This window comes from Cricetulus griseus, chromosome 4 (genome assembly GCF_003668045.3).
Source record: "Cricetulus griseus strain 17A/GY chromosome 4, alternate assembly CriGri-PICRH-1.0, whole genome shotgun sequence".
In the NCBI taxonomy this organism is placed as follows: Eukaryota; Metazoa; Chordata; class Mammalia; order Rodentia; family Cricetidae; genus Cricetulus; species Cricetulus griseus.
The window spans coordinates 199,557,637-199,572,829 of record NC_048597.1 but is presented as its reverse complement, the minus strand read 5'-3'; the positions used below and the strand labels follow the sequence as shown (position 1 = coordinate 199,572,829).

The following is a 15,193-nucleotide window of genomic DNA, read 5'->3' as shown; positions in this document are numbered from 1 at the left end:
TTTGAGAATCCGCATACTGAATACAGATTTAAGGTAGAGGTCCAGTCCACTTGTTTACTTCATTCTCCACAAGACCTTAAGAGAAAGAGCAGAGCTATTAGGACCTTGCTCTTGGCAAGGCTTCCTGAGAGTCGGGCATGTGGAAGTACTCATTGCCCTACCCTGCCCTCTCTCCTTCCCAGTCACATGCATTACTTCAGGGCCAGGGGCTCTTATCTCTGGCTCGAAGTTTTAGTGGGCCAAGTGCCTCTGCATGGTTGGTATTTCTTAAGAAAACTGAATTGTGAAAACAGCCTGAGGTGACCACATTTCCTCCCTACAGACGTGCATCACCTCCTTCTAACTGTCACACCTTCTGCAGTTGTGTATGAGTGTGGGCAGGGGTTCCTTAGACCAGTGGTCCTCAACCTTCTGTGGTTGCTGTGACCCGTTAATACACTTAATCATGTTGTGGTGATCCCCAACCATAAAGTTATTTCCATTGCTACTTCATAACTAATTTTGCTACTGTTATGAATTGTAATAGAAATACCTGCTATGCAGGATCATGAAACCCACTGCTCTGGGACTTTAGGCTGCAAGGAGGCCTGTGGGTGGAGCACAGAGCTGGCACTAGCACCACAATAGTCATGTGCCACCTTTCAGTGCCACAGTCCTGTGCAGTGATCGCAGCTGTGTGCGTATTGCCCTGTTTGTGAAATGCTACGAAATACCATGCAGCTTTCACATATGAGCCATGGTAATAGCAGTGTTGTCTCTGAGAGGCTGTGTCTCTGTGATTCAGCACATCTCAGCAACCCCTTCTGAGAAATAAGATGTTCTCAGAGAGAGGACACAGGGGAGATGATATGTGGAGTGAAAATTCAGCTCTGTGTGGCAGAGTCTCTAGTAGCTCAGGAGAGGAGATCTGAAAGGAAACTGTCCAGAACTGGCCAGGGTTTGGTCCCGTGGAGGCGTTCTGAAGCTGGCTCTAGGTTTGCGTCTGTACAGGGGAAGATGGCTTGCTGTGACTATAAATGGCAGCTGGACCTGAGATTGCTGAACATCAGGGATGAATGAGAGAAAAGAAGGGGGAGCTGAGTCTGGTGTACCCCTGCTAATTCAGGGAACTTACCAGAAGAGGAATGTCAGGAGGAACCACGAGTAACAGCCCATTGAGAACCGTGGAGGCCTCGTCACCTCCTGCATCATTTCCTTAGGCCACAGGAAGCCCTTCTTGCCGCATAGTCACTTACTGTTAGTAGCCATTCAGCCAGCCATATTACCCATTTCACTTGAGCCTTTCTGCTGCTCAGTGTTAGTCATTTGCTATTAGTAGATCAGTCAGAGCTCCAGCTTTCAGTCTGTGTTCTTGGTGGGAATCACGGAAAATAGACCAGCCTTCACTTAAGCACATAGGCTGGTCCACCCTAAGGGCTCTCAAGACTGTGGCTGCTTGTCTCTCTATGGGAACTACAGCCTCCCTGCTCCTTCTGACCACTCACTCCTTCACAATCTGGATTGAAACTCAGTTTGCTGCCTTTTGGAGCAAGCACAAGAGCTTAATCCTCATAAAGCGCATCCAATCCTCCCCCACCTACCTATGGTGATGCTGGTTCCTTGCCCCACCCCCACACTGGAGTAGGGAGAATGGCCATGTTCACCATGAGAAATCTCTGGGTCATACATGATGCCCTTTGCTGTCTGTAGAGGTTTCTGGCAAGGTGAGAGCAGGAAGGGAGAGGACAGACTCACAGAGGCAGGCCAGTTGAGTGTAGGCACTTTTGTGGGACAGCTGTGACAGGAAGTGGACATTACAGGGAAGTTAAAACTATCTGAGTCACTGAAATCCAGGGGCTGCCCTAGAATAGGCCCCTGGGATGTGTAAATGTTGCAGTCTGGGCTCTCTCCAAGGTTTCGTCAGCATTGGAAACGCCAGGCAGATGTTCTCTTCTCACTGCAGTTGCAAGACAAAGCCCAACCCCTGTTCTTCCATCGGCTCCCTGTGTACTAATGTTAGAGCATGTCCCCTGCTGTCCTTCTAGAGGCTTCCTGAATGCTACTGTCAGGGTACACACTGAAGAGAAGCCAGCAGCTCCACTTATGAGTGAAGGGTTTTAAAGACCAAACCAAACTAAAAACAGGCAAAAGTAAACTGAAACTGCACTAAACATAAAAATATACTCAGGTCTGGAGAGGGGGCTCAACAGTTAAGAACACTTGCTTGAGTTCTTTTCCCAACACCCACATGGTAGTCGACAACCATCCATAACTCCACTTCCAAGGGATCTCACACCTTCTCTGACCTCCATGGGTATCAGGCATGTGTATGATAAACGTGTGTGTGTGTGTGTGTGTGTGTGTGTGTGTGTGTGTGTGTGTGTGTGTGTGTATGTGTAAATAAATAAATCAGCATGCCCAGCTGGGAGGTGCTTTTTTTCCAGGTAAGGTGATCACTCTGAAGATCATTTCTACACAAGACCCCAATAGAAACCATTTCTGCAGCATGGTCTTCCATGGTCTCCCTGAAGACCCTTTGTGTCCCTGTACCCTCCAGGTCTTCTAATGCCATTCATGGGTGGATAGTGGTTTGCTGCAAGTCCTAGAGTTTTCATGGTAATAGATACCTTGCCACACCAGAGAGTGACAGCCATTTCTACCTGAGAGGCCTCATCACCTCGCTGCCAGCCCACACAGGAAAGAGTGCTGCACCTGCTGACAGTAGCGGTGGATACAGCTGGTTGCTTATTTCCTGGCTAGGCTTAGAAGTGCTGTGTTCTTACTCAGGTTGAATCTGTGACAGGCCAGCCTTCAGGAAGGCTGTAGGCTGTAGGATAGCTCTGCCTTTCTCTGAGGTAAAGAATAGAACCTCCATCCTTGTGTGCCCATGGACTAACGCAGGTACTCACAGGTAGTAAGTGCCTGCTGTGTTTTGGCTGTCAGGTCAGAACAATGTCTTCTTTGCTTCCTAGTCATGTGTGTTACTGCCAGGGTGGGTGACTCTTTTATCCCTAGCTCAGGCTTTTAGTGTCCTAACGCAGTGGCTAGAGACTGGGCTAAATTAGTGGTGCCTGAACTTTTTTCCTTTTGCTTGTTAGATCCCCTTTCCAAATGAAATCTTGAGGGGAACCCCAACATTTAAGTCAAGAGAGCAGCCACAATTCTTATCCTTCTCTCCCTCCAACACTCCCAGGCGTCTCCTAGAACCCAAGACCCAGAGCAAGGGTGTGGCTACAAGGACTCCATGTGTTCTGTGGTGACTGGGAGCTTGCCATGTGGACCTTCTTTAAAGAATTCACCTTTAGTGCTTAAGACATGATGACATATACATAAGCTCTGTGTTGTTCCCCCCGACAGCAGTCCCTTATTCCTGTCACACTCAAGGCACTTCTACAGGGCGTTCTTGGAGCCTTTCCCACTGACACTGACAGTAGTCAAGTCAGTGAGCTGCCTACCAAGTGAAAGACAGCCTATGAGAAGACATTCCCAACTAGGACATCCGTCTCCAAGGGTTGTTGCTGCCCAGGGTTCTTGGGCCCTGCTGTCTTGACCAGCTTTTTGTGGAAACCAGTCCTAAGCAGTCCTGGGGGATGCTGGTCCAATTGGAAATTAATTTTCTTCTTGGCTGCCAGTGGTTAACAGTTCTATTCTAATTATGTTTTCACAGTAATATTGTGAACACTTTATTTAAAAGACATGTAGTCAAAATTGATAATTATGAAATAACATGAAGTTCTGTTTACAAACATTCTTATTCTCAGACATTACCACTAAAAAGAAAACAAAATGGTTGGATTATTAGGTTTGTTTCTTTAAGCAAAACGAATAACAGTATTATCTTCATATTTATTAGATGGCTTCATCTGTTGCTATTTTTGTTATTTTATGACATTTTTTATTTCCTACCCTACCTGTTTTTCTAATTTTGAAACAATTAGCATGTTGCTTGAAGCAAATATTATTTAAGCTATAAATATTGTTATTTTCAAGTAAATCTTGGGCATCATATTATTTCAAGCTGAAACACCTCCAGAGGTTACATTTTTTAAAAAATTATTTTATTTATATGTATGAGTGTTTGGCTCTGTGTGTGTGTGTGTGTGTGTGTGTGTGTGTGTGTGTGTGTGTGTGTGTGTGTGTGTGTGTCGTGTTTGTAAATGCTCCACATGACCACGTAGTACCCTTAGAGGCCATCACGTCTCCCAAAACTGGAATCACAGACTGAGCTGCCACATATGTAGGTGCAAGGGAACTGAACTTTGATCCTCTTCCAAAGCAGCTAGTGCTCTTAATCCCTGAGCCAACTCTCCAGTCCCCAAAGCTTACATTTTAAAAAAAGTTTTGAGCTTGAACTATGTTTGGGTGTCATTGCTTTTGCCTGTGAGTTTGCTGAGCACCTATACTGTGATAAAACTGTCACTGTCACAGTTTCACTGTCACAGTTTACAGATACTAGAAAACATTTATATCTGTAATCTCGCCGTTTTCCTAGAAGAAATGGAATAAATAGAGTATGAAAAACTGATCCTTGCTTTACTATTTTCATAATAACATAAAATAACAGTTTAATCCTGGAAATTGTTCCTTATCAATACAGGTGAGTAGACCCTGTCACATGGTTACTGATCTCAAAGACTAGAGGGGAATTCTAGCCTTTTCTCTCTCCCTGGACCAGGTTAATTTTGGTGGCCTTGAGAGAGGTTGTAACCTTACTAAGAGAAGCGTGTCTCTACTTTAGATGAAGATAGCTCACGAGCACAAAAGCCACCCACAGACCATGTTGTTGTTGTTGGTTTTTTCTTGTTGTTGGTTTTTTTCAGCATGCAAAATGTGCTGTCCCACATATGGCCGATATTCTTATGTAGTGTAGCAAGACAGTGTTTGATCTGGGATGACAGGTTTCCCTGTGAAAGTTTAGGGTAACTAACCGTTGTTTACCTTCCTTTCAGATATAATTCCCCAGCACCCGAATCCTTCTGCGGAAAAAGCCAGAACTGTGCTCGCTGTGGAAGCTGCCCCTGGAGAGCTGGTGGGAGACCGAGCTGCTCGCCAGCCAGCCCCAGGGCATCCGAATTCCATTAACTTTTACTCTCTGAAGCAGTGGGGTAATGAGCTCAAGTGAGTCTTTGGGAAGTAGCATATGCTATTGAAGATGGATTCTCTTGGATAATGAGTTATAATGTGGGTTATATGTTTATATGTGACATTATAAAGCCGCTTTACATTTATGAAGGGTCTTTGTGCTCTGCAGCTCTTTCACGTAGGTCATTTTTTAAAAGCTTTAAACAGTATGCCTGTTCTGTTTCTGGGGCCATGCCAAGAATCATCACACAGTTTCTTCTGATTGCTTGACTCTCTGTGGTAGATCAGATGGCTGACATTTTACAGAGACTGAAACTAGCTGAAGGGGGGCGGGGCAGTCTGAGATGACAAGGCTTCCAGATACAGGGCTGGGTTTCTTGCTTCTCCAGCTTCACCCTGTTCCCAAATCTCAGGGTTGTCCTGGAGTCTCTGCTGTGGGCTTCTGTGTTCTGTCTGTTTGTGGGCCAGTGAGAATGGAAGTGGGTTTTTGTTTGTTACATTTGATTAGTTTTTAAGAAAGGCCTTGTTGCGATACATATAATTCACCCATTTACAATATAGTATTTTGTGGTTTTTCATATATCCAAAGTTTTATAATTAGTTTTAGAACATTTTGTTGTTATTGTCTGTTGTTTTGTTTAGCTGGGGGGTCTTGCTAAATGGCCAAGGCTAGTCTTGAACTTGCAACTTCTGCTGTCCTAATTTCCCGAGTCTAGGATTAGAGGCATGTGTGAGCCTGACTCAATTTTAGAATATTTTCATCACCCCCAAAAGTTATGTAATCCTTTCCTGCCTCCCTTGCCTTCTTCCCTCCCTCCCCACCTTCAGTCGTAGGCAACCACCAATCTGCTTTCTGTCTGTGTGGATTTGTTTATTCTGAACCTTTCTTGTAAGGGGGATTGCACAATATGAGCCCTCTGGTATGTGGCGCTTAGCATAATGTTTTCAAGACTTATTAAGGTAGTAGTATGTAAGTATCTCATTTTCTTTAGGGCTAAATGCTATTCCCTTGCATACGATCCTAGCTCCATTTCCTGTTGCTGCAGTAAAGCACTCTGACAAAAGTGACTTTATTTATTCGGCTTACAATTCCAGATTGTACACCACAATTGTGGGGAAGTGAAGGCAACAAGCACCTGAAACAGCTAGGCAAATCGAGACGAGAGCAGAGAGTAAGGACTCCGAGTGTGTTGTGCTCAGCTCACTTTCTCCTCTTGGAGAAATGGCTCTTCCCACATCAATTAGTGTCATCAAGACAGTCCCCTTACCTACCATGCCATCTCCCCGGCCACAACTGTCATCTATTTCATCCTAACCATCCTACTAGAGTGAACGGCTCGTGTCTTGTTGTGGAATTGGTTTGCATTTCCATGGTGACTAACAACATTGAGCATCTTTTCCCACGTGGCCATTTGTGCATCCTCTTTGGAGCAACATTATCTTGGATCTATTCAGATCCCTTGCCTGTTTTAAATAGTATTGGCTTGTTATTATTGAGTTGTATGTGTTATTTGAATGGAGGATATTCATTGATGTTGGCAGCAATACACTACACAGAATCTTAGGAGACTTGGCTCGTTTGAAATGGGATTTAGTAGTGCATTTGTGGAGCACCTAGAAGCTTTCTGCTCTACTGTAGGACCCAAACACTGCCAGCCGGCTGTGCTCCAGCAGTCCACTGGACATTCAGAATGCCCTAGAAGCCACCACCTAAGGATTCACTGCTTCTTCCCATCTCTCTTTCTATAGATGCCCTTGTGGTTGGTTACATATAATAAAGTCATTTTTGTGTATGTCTTCTGTTCTTCAGCTATATCTTTGTATTGGAACTGAGTAGACTGGCAGGGGTCTCCAGACCTCAGAAGACCAGCACTTGAGAAAGAAACAACTATGAGGCCTGGCCCACTCTGCCTCTGGTCTGGACAGTGGTCCTGCTCTACTCCATTCCATCCACGTTCTGCCCCTCTTGCCTCCTACTGCATGCTAGCCCTGTACCAAAGAGTTAGAGTAGCAGCTTCACCAGATCTCTTCATTTGACACTTGAGGTTTTCAGCAGTGTGACTCTAGTCTGTTGCTTGGGTAACTGTCTTCCAAAACTCTCATTGTCTGGGCCTCTGCATGCCGGCCTTTGCCTCCTTCTTCTCTGTCTGAGAGCCTCTGTCCCACTGTGTACCTGTCTGGCTGACTGGGAACCTGTTTCATCTCATGGAGCCCCATTTGCCTTGTGGGTGTGTGATAATGAGCCGCACTCATTATCTCCCAACCCCCAAGGGAAGGAGGTGGAGGAGGCAAGGGTGGGGCTGGCTCCCCAATCCCTGCACCATATCACACTTCTCAATAAAGCGTTCTGTGTTCCTAAAAGTGTCAGGAAACCACGGAGACTCTTGTTCATGTTTCAGGTTCAAAAACTGAGGCTTAGTGAATTAAAGTGACTTGTTCAGGGGTGTGTGACAGAACTAAAAAGCATACCCAGATCCCATTACTTCATATTCCTTTCATTCTTCAACATAACATATGTGGGAGCTGGGCACAATGGTATATACCTACAGTGGCCAGCCTGGGTTGCGCAACACGATGGAGCGTCAATAAAATGACAAGAATGTATATGGAGGACTATTAATTAGCCAGGTGTTCATACTTATGCAGCTCCATCTGCCCTCAGAGTTAGACAGTAGAATGAGGTGGAAACAGGCCTGGAGTTGGGTGCTTCCTATTTCCTTAAGCTTAAAGTGACTGTTAACATCTCTGCCTGGGAAGGAGAACACATGTCATTTTTTGTACGTCACTTATATATATGACCCAGGTTCCCAGGAATCAGCTGGTTTTGTCATCTAGGTCTTTGCCTGGTGACTCATCTTTTTCAGAGCCCCATTTCAAAGAGATGCGTTTGGGGAAGTCTGTGGCTATGTGTTCCTTGCTTATATTTTCCTTGTTTTAAGGCATAACTCAGTCTTTGCCATGAAATATGAGGATTGTAGTCATGTTGCTACCTCGTGGGTAGCAGAACCTGGCCTTCTGGAGGGGAAGCACAGGAATGGTGGCTGAAGAAATTGGCCAGGCTATGTGTTTGCTGTGTCAACACCCAGTCTCTCCTGAGAGCTTCCTAGAGCATGAGATTGTTTGTACTTAACACTTCTTGCCAGCAGCCCTTCCTATCTTGATTGGAATCATGCTCTTTCAGGGGCCTGCTCATTAGCAGGACTACTGAAGCTTTAGAGAAATCATGAACTGGAAGACCTTAGCCATGGCTGGGATGACATTTGACTCAGTATAGGAAACCAGACCCAGAGAATGTCAGAATGTCATTCTGTGCCTTATCTAAAGCCATCAAGCAGTTAGAGTTGGGGGCTATGGAAGGAGGAACAGGTGGTGTCTTCTGCTGGGCCTGCTGGATCCACTTGTTGCAGGAGCCAAGTTCTCAGTAGCCTGTGTCAATTCATTCTGCTCTCTTAGCCTTGCAGAGGCTTCTGATTGACTTGTATAACCAGCGTGACCTCTCCAACTCAAGATCTTTCCTGCAATCACGACAACAGAGTTCCTTTCCTACGATTTAGATGTGGACATTGCGGGCAGTGGGCATTATTTACGCCATCACGATGTTCCTACGTTCTCTCTCTAGCCTCCTCGGCACTTTTCCATCTCCTGTTGGAACACTGTGCATTGTGATGGGAGTCTTTGGGTAAGCCCAATGGTGGAAAGCATAGCCTGGGCCCTCGATCTTCTCTGAAATACTCAGGATTTGGACCCTCTGGCCTAGATGAGTCCAGAGCCGCCTGGCTAGAGTGCTGCCACCCACCAGCTTCATTCATCCTGTCCTTTTTCTTAGTCATGTGTTTCTGTTTGATAGTGAAAGGCATGCATGCTTAAGAAGAAAGAGGCCTGCACATGCTGAGGGGCTCGGAGCTAAGACTGAGGCCTTTCTGAACCCACATTCCAGAAGCAACTACTAGAAATGGAATTATATACGTAAGCACTCTGGAATTCTCTCTGCCTATTAAAAGAGACCCTGCAGTACACACTGTCTCGGTGCCTTAGTGTTCTGACTTTTCCCCTAGATGTGCTTTCTCTGTGACAATCAAGTCATGAGGCCCACTTAACCAGAGCTGTGCTCCCCTGCAGAGTGAGGAGATTGGCAGTGATGGGGCATGGTCGAGGGCTTCAGGATTCTTGGAGTCAAGGCACTATATATATAGTCTGGAGTGACCTAACTCAATAGCTGTGTTGGGGGCCATTGTTCTGTAGATTCGGGTGTGTGGATGTGCCCTTTAGTTAACCTGTTCCCTACTTGTGGGTATCTGCTCATCAATTCAGAGGAAGAAATGCTGAATCACCTTCAGTGAGACCTTCGGTCTTGTTTTTTTCTGACCGTGGTCTGAGGGAAGGGAGCTAAGTGGTGCCACTTGGGGTAGCCTGCTTCCTGCTGCCCCCAGCCTTTATAAGTCCAAACCTCCTCCTTAGCCCACTTTCCACCACTGAAAAAGGTTGAAGGGCTGGCTACAGTGTGGCTGTGCAGGCCAGGAGAGATTTGATGGGACATTTTCCAAACACTTCTCTCAATTTCTAACTTGCTCATTGAGATTACAGTGAGTATTGAGTATATAACTACTGTGTTATTTGAATATCTTTATATATATATATATATATATATATATATATATATATTTGTTTTGTTTTGAGAAAGTGACACAGTGTGTTGCACAATAGCGAATTGGGTTCCGCCAAGAGCACACTCACCCCGAGTTTGGTTAAATAGTACTTCATCTGAAAGAGACTTGACTTTGAAGCCAGTCTCGTTTCTCCATTACCCAAGCCTTGGCAGTTGTCACAGCACTACAAAGCTGTCCCTCACTCAGCTGCAGGAATTGGACAGCCTGGAAAAAACTCTGGTGGGGGAGGCAGAGTACATGGGAGTTATTCTTGAAACTGCCTTTCTTCCTGCCCAGGCTGGGTTTGGGTCTTCTCTGCTCTCATTTCCCCTTTTCATGTGGATTTTAAGAATGAGAGCAGCAGGCAGAGCTCATTACTCCTCAGCCCGCCGCTCACCAGCAGTGAGCGCTGCACACTGTTCTTCAAGAAAAGAACCACCGCACATTTTGAAGCTGTGGCAAATAGCAAGGAGATTTTTACTTCCTGAGATGGGTTGTGGGAGAGCAGGACAAAGGAGTTCTGGGCCTGGGAAATGTCACCAAACTGTTGGGACAGGATCACTTGTTCTGGGAATGTGCAGGGGTAGAAAAAGCATTTGTGGGACTTCCTTTTCTTCCAGAGCAACTATTTTGAAATCATTTTCTGTACAGTTCCGGGTGTTGTGAAGCCAGAGTTGACCTTGACAGTAGTGTGATCATTCGGCTCCCTTGGGTTGACCGAGCCAGGGACCAGAAGAGATTAAGCTTGGGTAACATGAAACATGCTTACTATGTATTTGCCTCTGGTCTCAGTCCTTAGTAGGTATGAAAACAGCTGCCAGGTCTTAGACAGTGTAATCACCAGGTTTTAGGGACTCCATCTTAAAACTCTGTGTGTGTGTGTGTGTGTGTGTGTGTGTGTGTGTGTGTGTGTTGTGTGTGTGTGTACCACTAAAAGGCCAGTTCTGGTTGTTCCACATCCTCCTGAACACTGGGAATTACTGTTGTTCTTAACTTTAGCTGTTGTGGGTGTGATACATTTTTAAACTAGTATATGATAAGTAACGATACTTTAAAATATTTTAAAAATTATTTTATTGTGTGTTTTGCCTACATGTATATCTGTGTACCACATGGATGCCTAGTGCCTATGGAGTCCAGAAGAGGTTGTATACCATATATAACTAAGAGTTATATATGGTGGTAAACTGCCATGTGTGTGCTGGGAACCAAGCCAGGGTCGTCTGCAAGAGCAACAAGTGCTCTTAACCACTGAGCTACTTCTCCAAGCCCGGTGTTTTCTTTTTAAACACTTACTAGCCATTCATAGACAGATGCTTCTGGGCTTAGGATGGGTTACATGATAGGGCTGTGTCCTAGTAAGCCTAACAGAAATTGAAAATGTTGAAAGGCAAGCATGCATTGTACATACCTAGCCCAGCAACTGTTGCGACTTACCTACATGTACTCTGTAGAGTATTGTTGTGCACCCTTGAAATCATGTGGCTCACTGGAAGCCACTGCTGGCTTGAGAGCATCTTGCTGCATGTCACTAGCCCAGGAAAAATCAAGCTTCAAAGTATCATTTGCAGTTGATATATATTGCTTTGGAACCATCATTAAGTTTAAAAAAAAAAAAATATTAAACCCAACTTTACAAGTTAGGAAAGTGCCTGTATTTTTCTATTTTCTTTTTTAATTTGTTTTTCTCATCTCTTGATCATTTTTATATTGATATGCTTATCCATCTTACTAAGCTTTAAGGGTTCTTAAATAGTCTGGATATGAGCCTTTTGTCAGGTTTATATTTTACAAATACCTTTCAAAGGAGAAACATTGTAATAAACTTGATTTTTCTTATTTTGTCTTCTAGATTGTGCTTTTTGAGTGCTCTTTAGAAAATCTGCTCAACTTGGGGCTACCAAGGTCATAAGTTAGTCAGGAAATAAACTTGACCTGAGTTTGGACCACCAGGACCCATGTAAAAACCAGATGTTGTCTGTAATCCCAGCACTGGGGAGGTGGAGACAGGCAGATCTCTGGAGTTCGTTGGCTAGCCTAGCCAAATGGGTGAGCCTCAGGTTCAGAGAGAAAGCCTGTCTCAAAAAATAAGCTGGACAGTGATTAGAAAAACAACTGAGGTTGACCTTTGGTCTACACATCCATGTGTGCATACATACAAACATGTATATGCCATGCATACAGAAAAGAAAAAAAATCTTCTAATAGTGTGAAAAGTACTTTCTTCTTTTCTTCTGGAAGTTTGGGGCTTATATTTAGATCCTTTGGGGGCTTGTTTTATTTTGTTTTGGGTTGGGGGGATTGTTTTTGTTTTGAGACAGGATCTCCCTGTTTAGCCCAGGCTGGCCTGGAACTTATGATTTTGCTGCCTCAGTCTCCTGAGGGCTGGGATTACAGAAGTGTTCCACAACAACCTGTGTCTATAGTATATTTTGAATTAATTTGTATGTGTGGTATAAGGTATGGTTCAAGTTTATTTTTTCCTATATATAACCAGTTTTTATAACCATATTTCTCCCTGTGAATCTTTTTCCATCCTTGTTAAAGATCAGTTCACCATAAGTGTGAGGAGTGGCTAACATGAACAATGTACTGTGTGTTTTAGTGTCTCTCTGTGTTTATGTGCAGGAATTTCCTTTAGGAAATGCTGGCACTTGAGAAAGGCAGTTCTCATAAATTATATTTGTTGGTGAAAGTATAAAATCCAATGTGAGGCTCCACAACTTCAGAATAGCTAATCTAACTGTACAGAAATTCACTGAGATGGAGAGACTTTGGATCTGGCTAATTATGGTGTGTGACTTTGTTATTTAAGTAAAGTTTTTGTTGTTGTTGTGTTTTTTAAAGAAAAAGGTTCTTCTTCAGTTTAACTTTGCTGTCCATGTTGGGTTGCTCTCTCATGATACTGCTGTCAGTGTGTATTCAACTAGTATTGTATATTTTCTTGTATTCTATACTCTCAACAACACTTGATATTATCCAGTCTTCATTTTTATCTGTCCTATATTCATTGTGTCTTGTTTTGCCTTTTCTTATTTTTAAACAGAAATTCAATGTCATCCTTCCGTCCTGGGAGAGGGCACAGTGAGAGTCGCAGGACTGTGTTTTACACCAATGAAGAGTGGGAACTTTTAGACCCACCTCCTAAGGACCTAGAGGAGTCCCTGATACAGGAAGAAAGGAAAAAGCAGATGCCTGAGGGGAGCAAAGGTACAGAATGCACCTGTGATCTGCTGCTCTGTATGATGCCACTTGTCACCTCCAGAGACATAATAGACATCTGACCGGCAGAGTCCCTGGAAGCATGAAGTGCAGTAGAGACATGTGTTATGGCCAGGGGCAGGGCCAGTAATTCATAAAGGTTTGTAAAGTCCTACAAGGAATAAATGTCCATCTAGCCCAGTGGATGTGAACCGCTTCCCGGAGATAGAACACCTGACATTCCCCTGTGCATCACAGAAATACTGACTGAAGAAACTTTGTACTTGAGCTGGCATAGTCACACACCTGTAGTTCTGGGGCCTGGGAGGCTGAAGCAGGGGGATTGCACATTTAAGGGCAGACTGGGCCGTGTAGCAAGACTCTGTCTCAGAAATACACACACACACACACACACACACACACACACACACCACCTTTATTTACATACTTGAGATGTACTTAAAAAGAACAGAACATAGTATCATAGATTCTGGAGAACTGGTTAAATTAGTCATATTCCCATTACTGTAATATTAGTCATATTCCCATTACTGTAATACATACCTGAGGTAAACTCACTTAGGAAGAGAAAAGGTTTACTTTGATTCATAGTTGTAGAGATTTTAGTCTATGACCAGTTGAACCCATTGCTTCTTTGGGCCTGTAGAGGTGCATCATGATGAGAACATGTGGCCAGGAAGCACAAAGAGAGGAGGAGGACTGGGGTACCACTATCTGGAAGACTTCACATTAACCCCCAGTTTCATCACCTTCCAGGATCAACAAGCTGGTAGCTTAAGGCATTAACACATGGGATATGGGGAGACATGCTAGACCGAGCAGGTCCCCAAGCCAGAAACGTGCACCTCTGAATTGTCATGAAGCAGGCACACTAGGTATCCAGCGCCACTTAGGTGCCAGATGCTGATGCCCCCTTCCAGTCTCTACCTGACTGACCGCAGGGGGCCAATAGCTGCTTCTCACAGCATAGATGCCTTTGTCTCTCATAGCTTTAAATAATCAAAAGTTCATAGTACTTTTGTGTGTCCTGTTTATATTTTTGAATATACTTAATAACTTTAATAACACTTATTTGGATCATTTAATATGTAAAGTCACACTTTAAAAATGTATTTACACTTTTTAAAAAACATTCATTTTGGTTTTGTTTTTAGCTAAAAACAAATAAGTAAAAATAAGCCAACAGTTGGCTAGTGCATCTCAGCTTTGTTTGTTTGTTTGTTTGTTTTTGTTTGTTTGTTTTTTCGAGACAGGGTTTCTCTATGTAGCTTTGGAGCCTATCCTGGCACTTGCTCTGGAGACCAGGCTGGCCTCAAACTCACAGAGATTCGCCTGCCTCTGCCTCCCGAGTTCTGGGATTAAAGGCATGTGCCACTAACGCCCGGCTCATCTCTGCTTTCTTTAAAGTGCTCTATAAGACTCACTGCTGTTTTTAGACCTGTTGGGCATTCTCTACAGTGAGGTGGGACAAAGTGACATTCGGCTGCCCTGCTTTCTTCATGAGTTGAGGAGTCCACACGCCCTCAGAGGGTGATCTGTAAGAATACCAGGAGAGAATTTGACTTGCTCAGAAACTTCTCTCTCTCTCTCTCTCTCTCTCTCTCTCTCTCTCTCTCTCTCTCTCTCTCTTTAATATAGGAGTCACTAGTTCAGGATTCCCCTTCGAGTTTGGACGGAACCCTTACAAAGGAAAGCGCCCCTTGAAAGACATAATTGGATCATACAAAAACCGCCACAGCAGTGGTGATCCTTCGATTGAGGGAACATCACCCAGTGGTGGAAGCCTTACTAAGCCCGTCTCTGAGATGCAGCTGCAGATTCAAAGCCAGCAGGAAGAACTGGAGCAACTCAAGAAGGACCTGTCCAGTCAGAAGGTAACTGTCTCTTGCCTTCTGTGTGTCTCTTCAGCAGGCCAAAGAGTAAAGTGGAGTAAAGCGCTTGCTCCCCAGGGGCCCTTTCCTGAAGCTCGTGCTGCTGGGGCCTCCATCCCATGCCCTGAGCTATGCCCATCGTTAATTCAAAGATCCTAGACCATGTGGAGGGAAAGCAAGGTTACAGGGTACTTCCATCAGCACCCAGTTCCTCAGCCTAGAGGTCTCTGAAGTTTCCATATCCTTGTCAGACAGTACTATTTTTCTAAGCTGGTCAGACATTCTTTACCTAATTGCTAGACAGTTCAGTGAATCTTAAAGCCTGGATTTTTCTTCCCTCCCCCCCACCCTGTTTTATTTTATTTTTAATTATAAGTATGGGTATATGAATGC

General features: G+C 44.3%; 1 protein-coding gene across 1 annotated transcript in view; it reads left to right on the top strand.

Annotated features, from left to right (window-relative positions):
* Positions 1-15,193, top strand: part of Tbc1d2b (TBC1 domain family member 2B) — a 66,864-nt gene that overhangs the window by 27,240 nt on the left and 24,431 nt on the right. Inside the window, exons 3-5 of the mRNA XM_027410964.2 lie at positions 4,929-5,097; positions 12,754-12,917; positions 14,568-14,803. Coding sequence (XP_027266765.1) covers positions 4,929-5,097; positions 12,754-12,917; positions 14,568-14,803 — 569 coding nt within the window. The remainder of the gene's footprint in view (positions 1-4,928; positions 5,098-12,753; positions 12,918-14,567; positions 14,804-15,193) is intronic.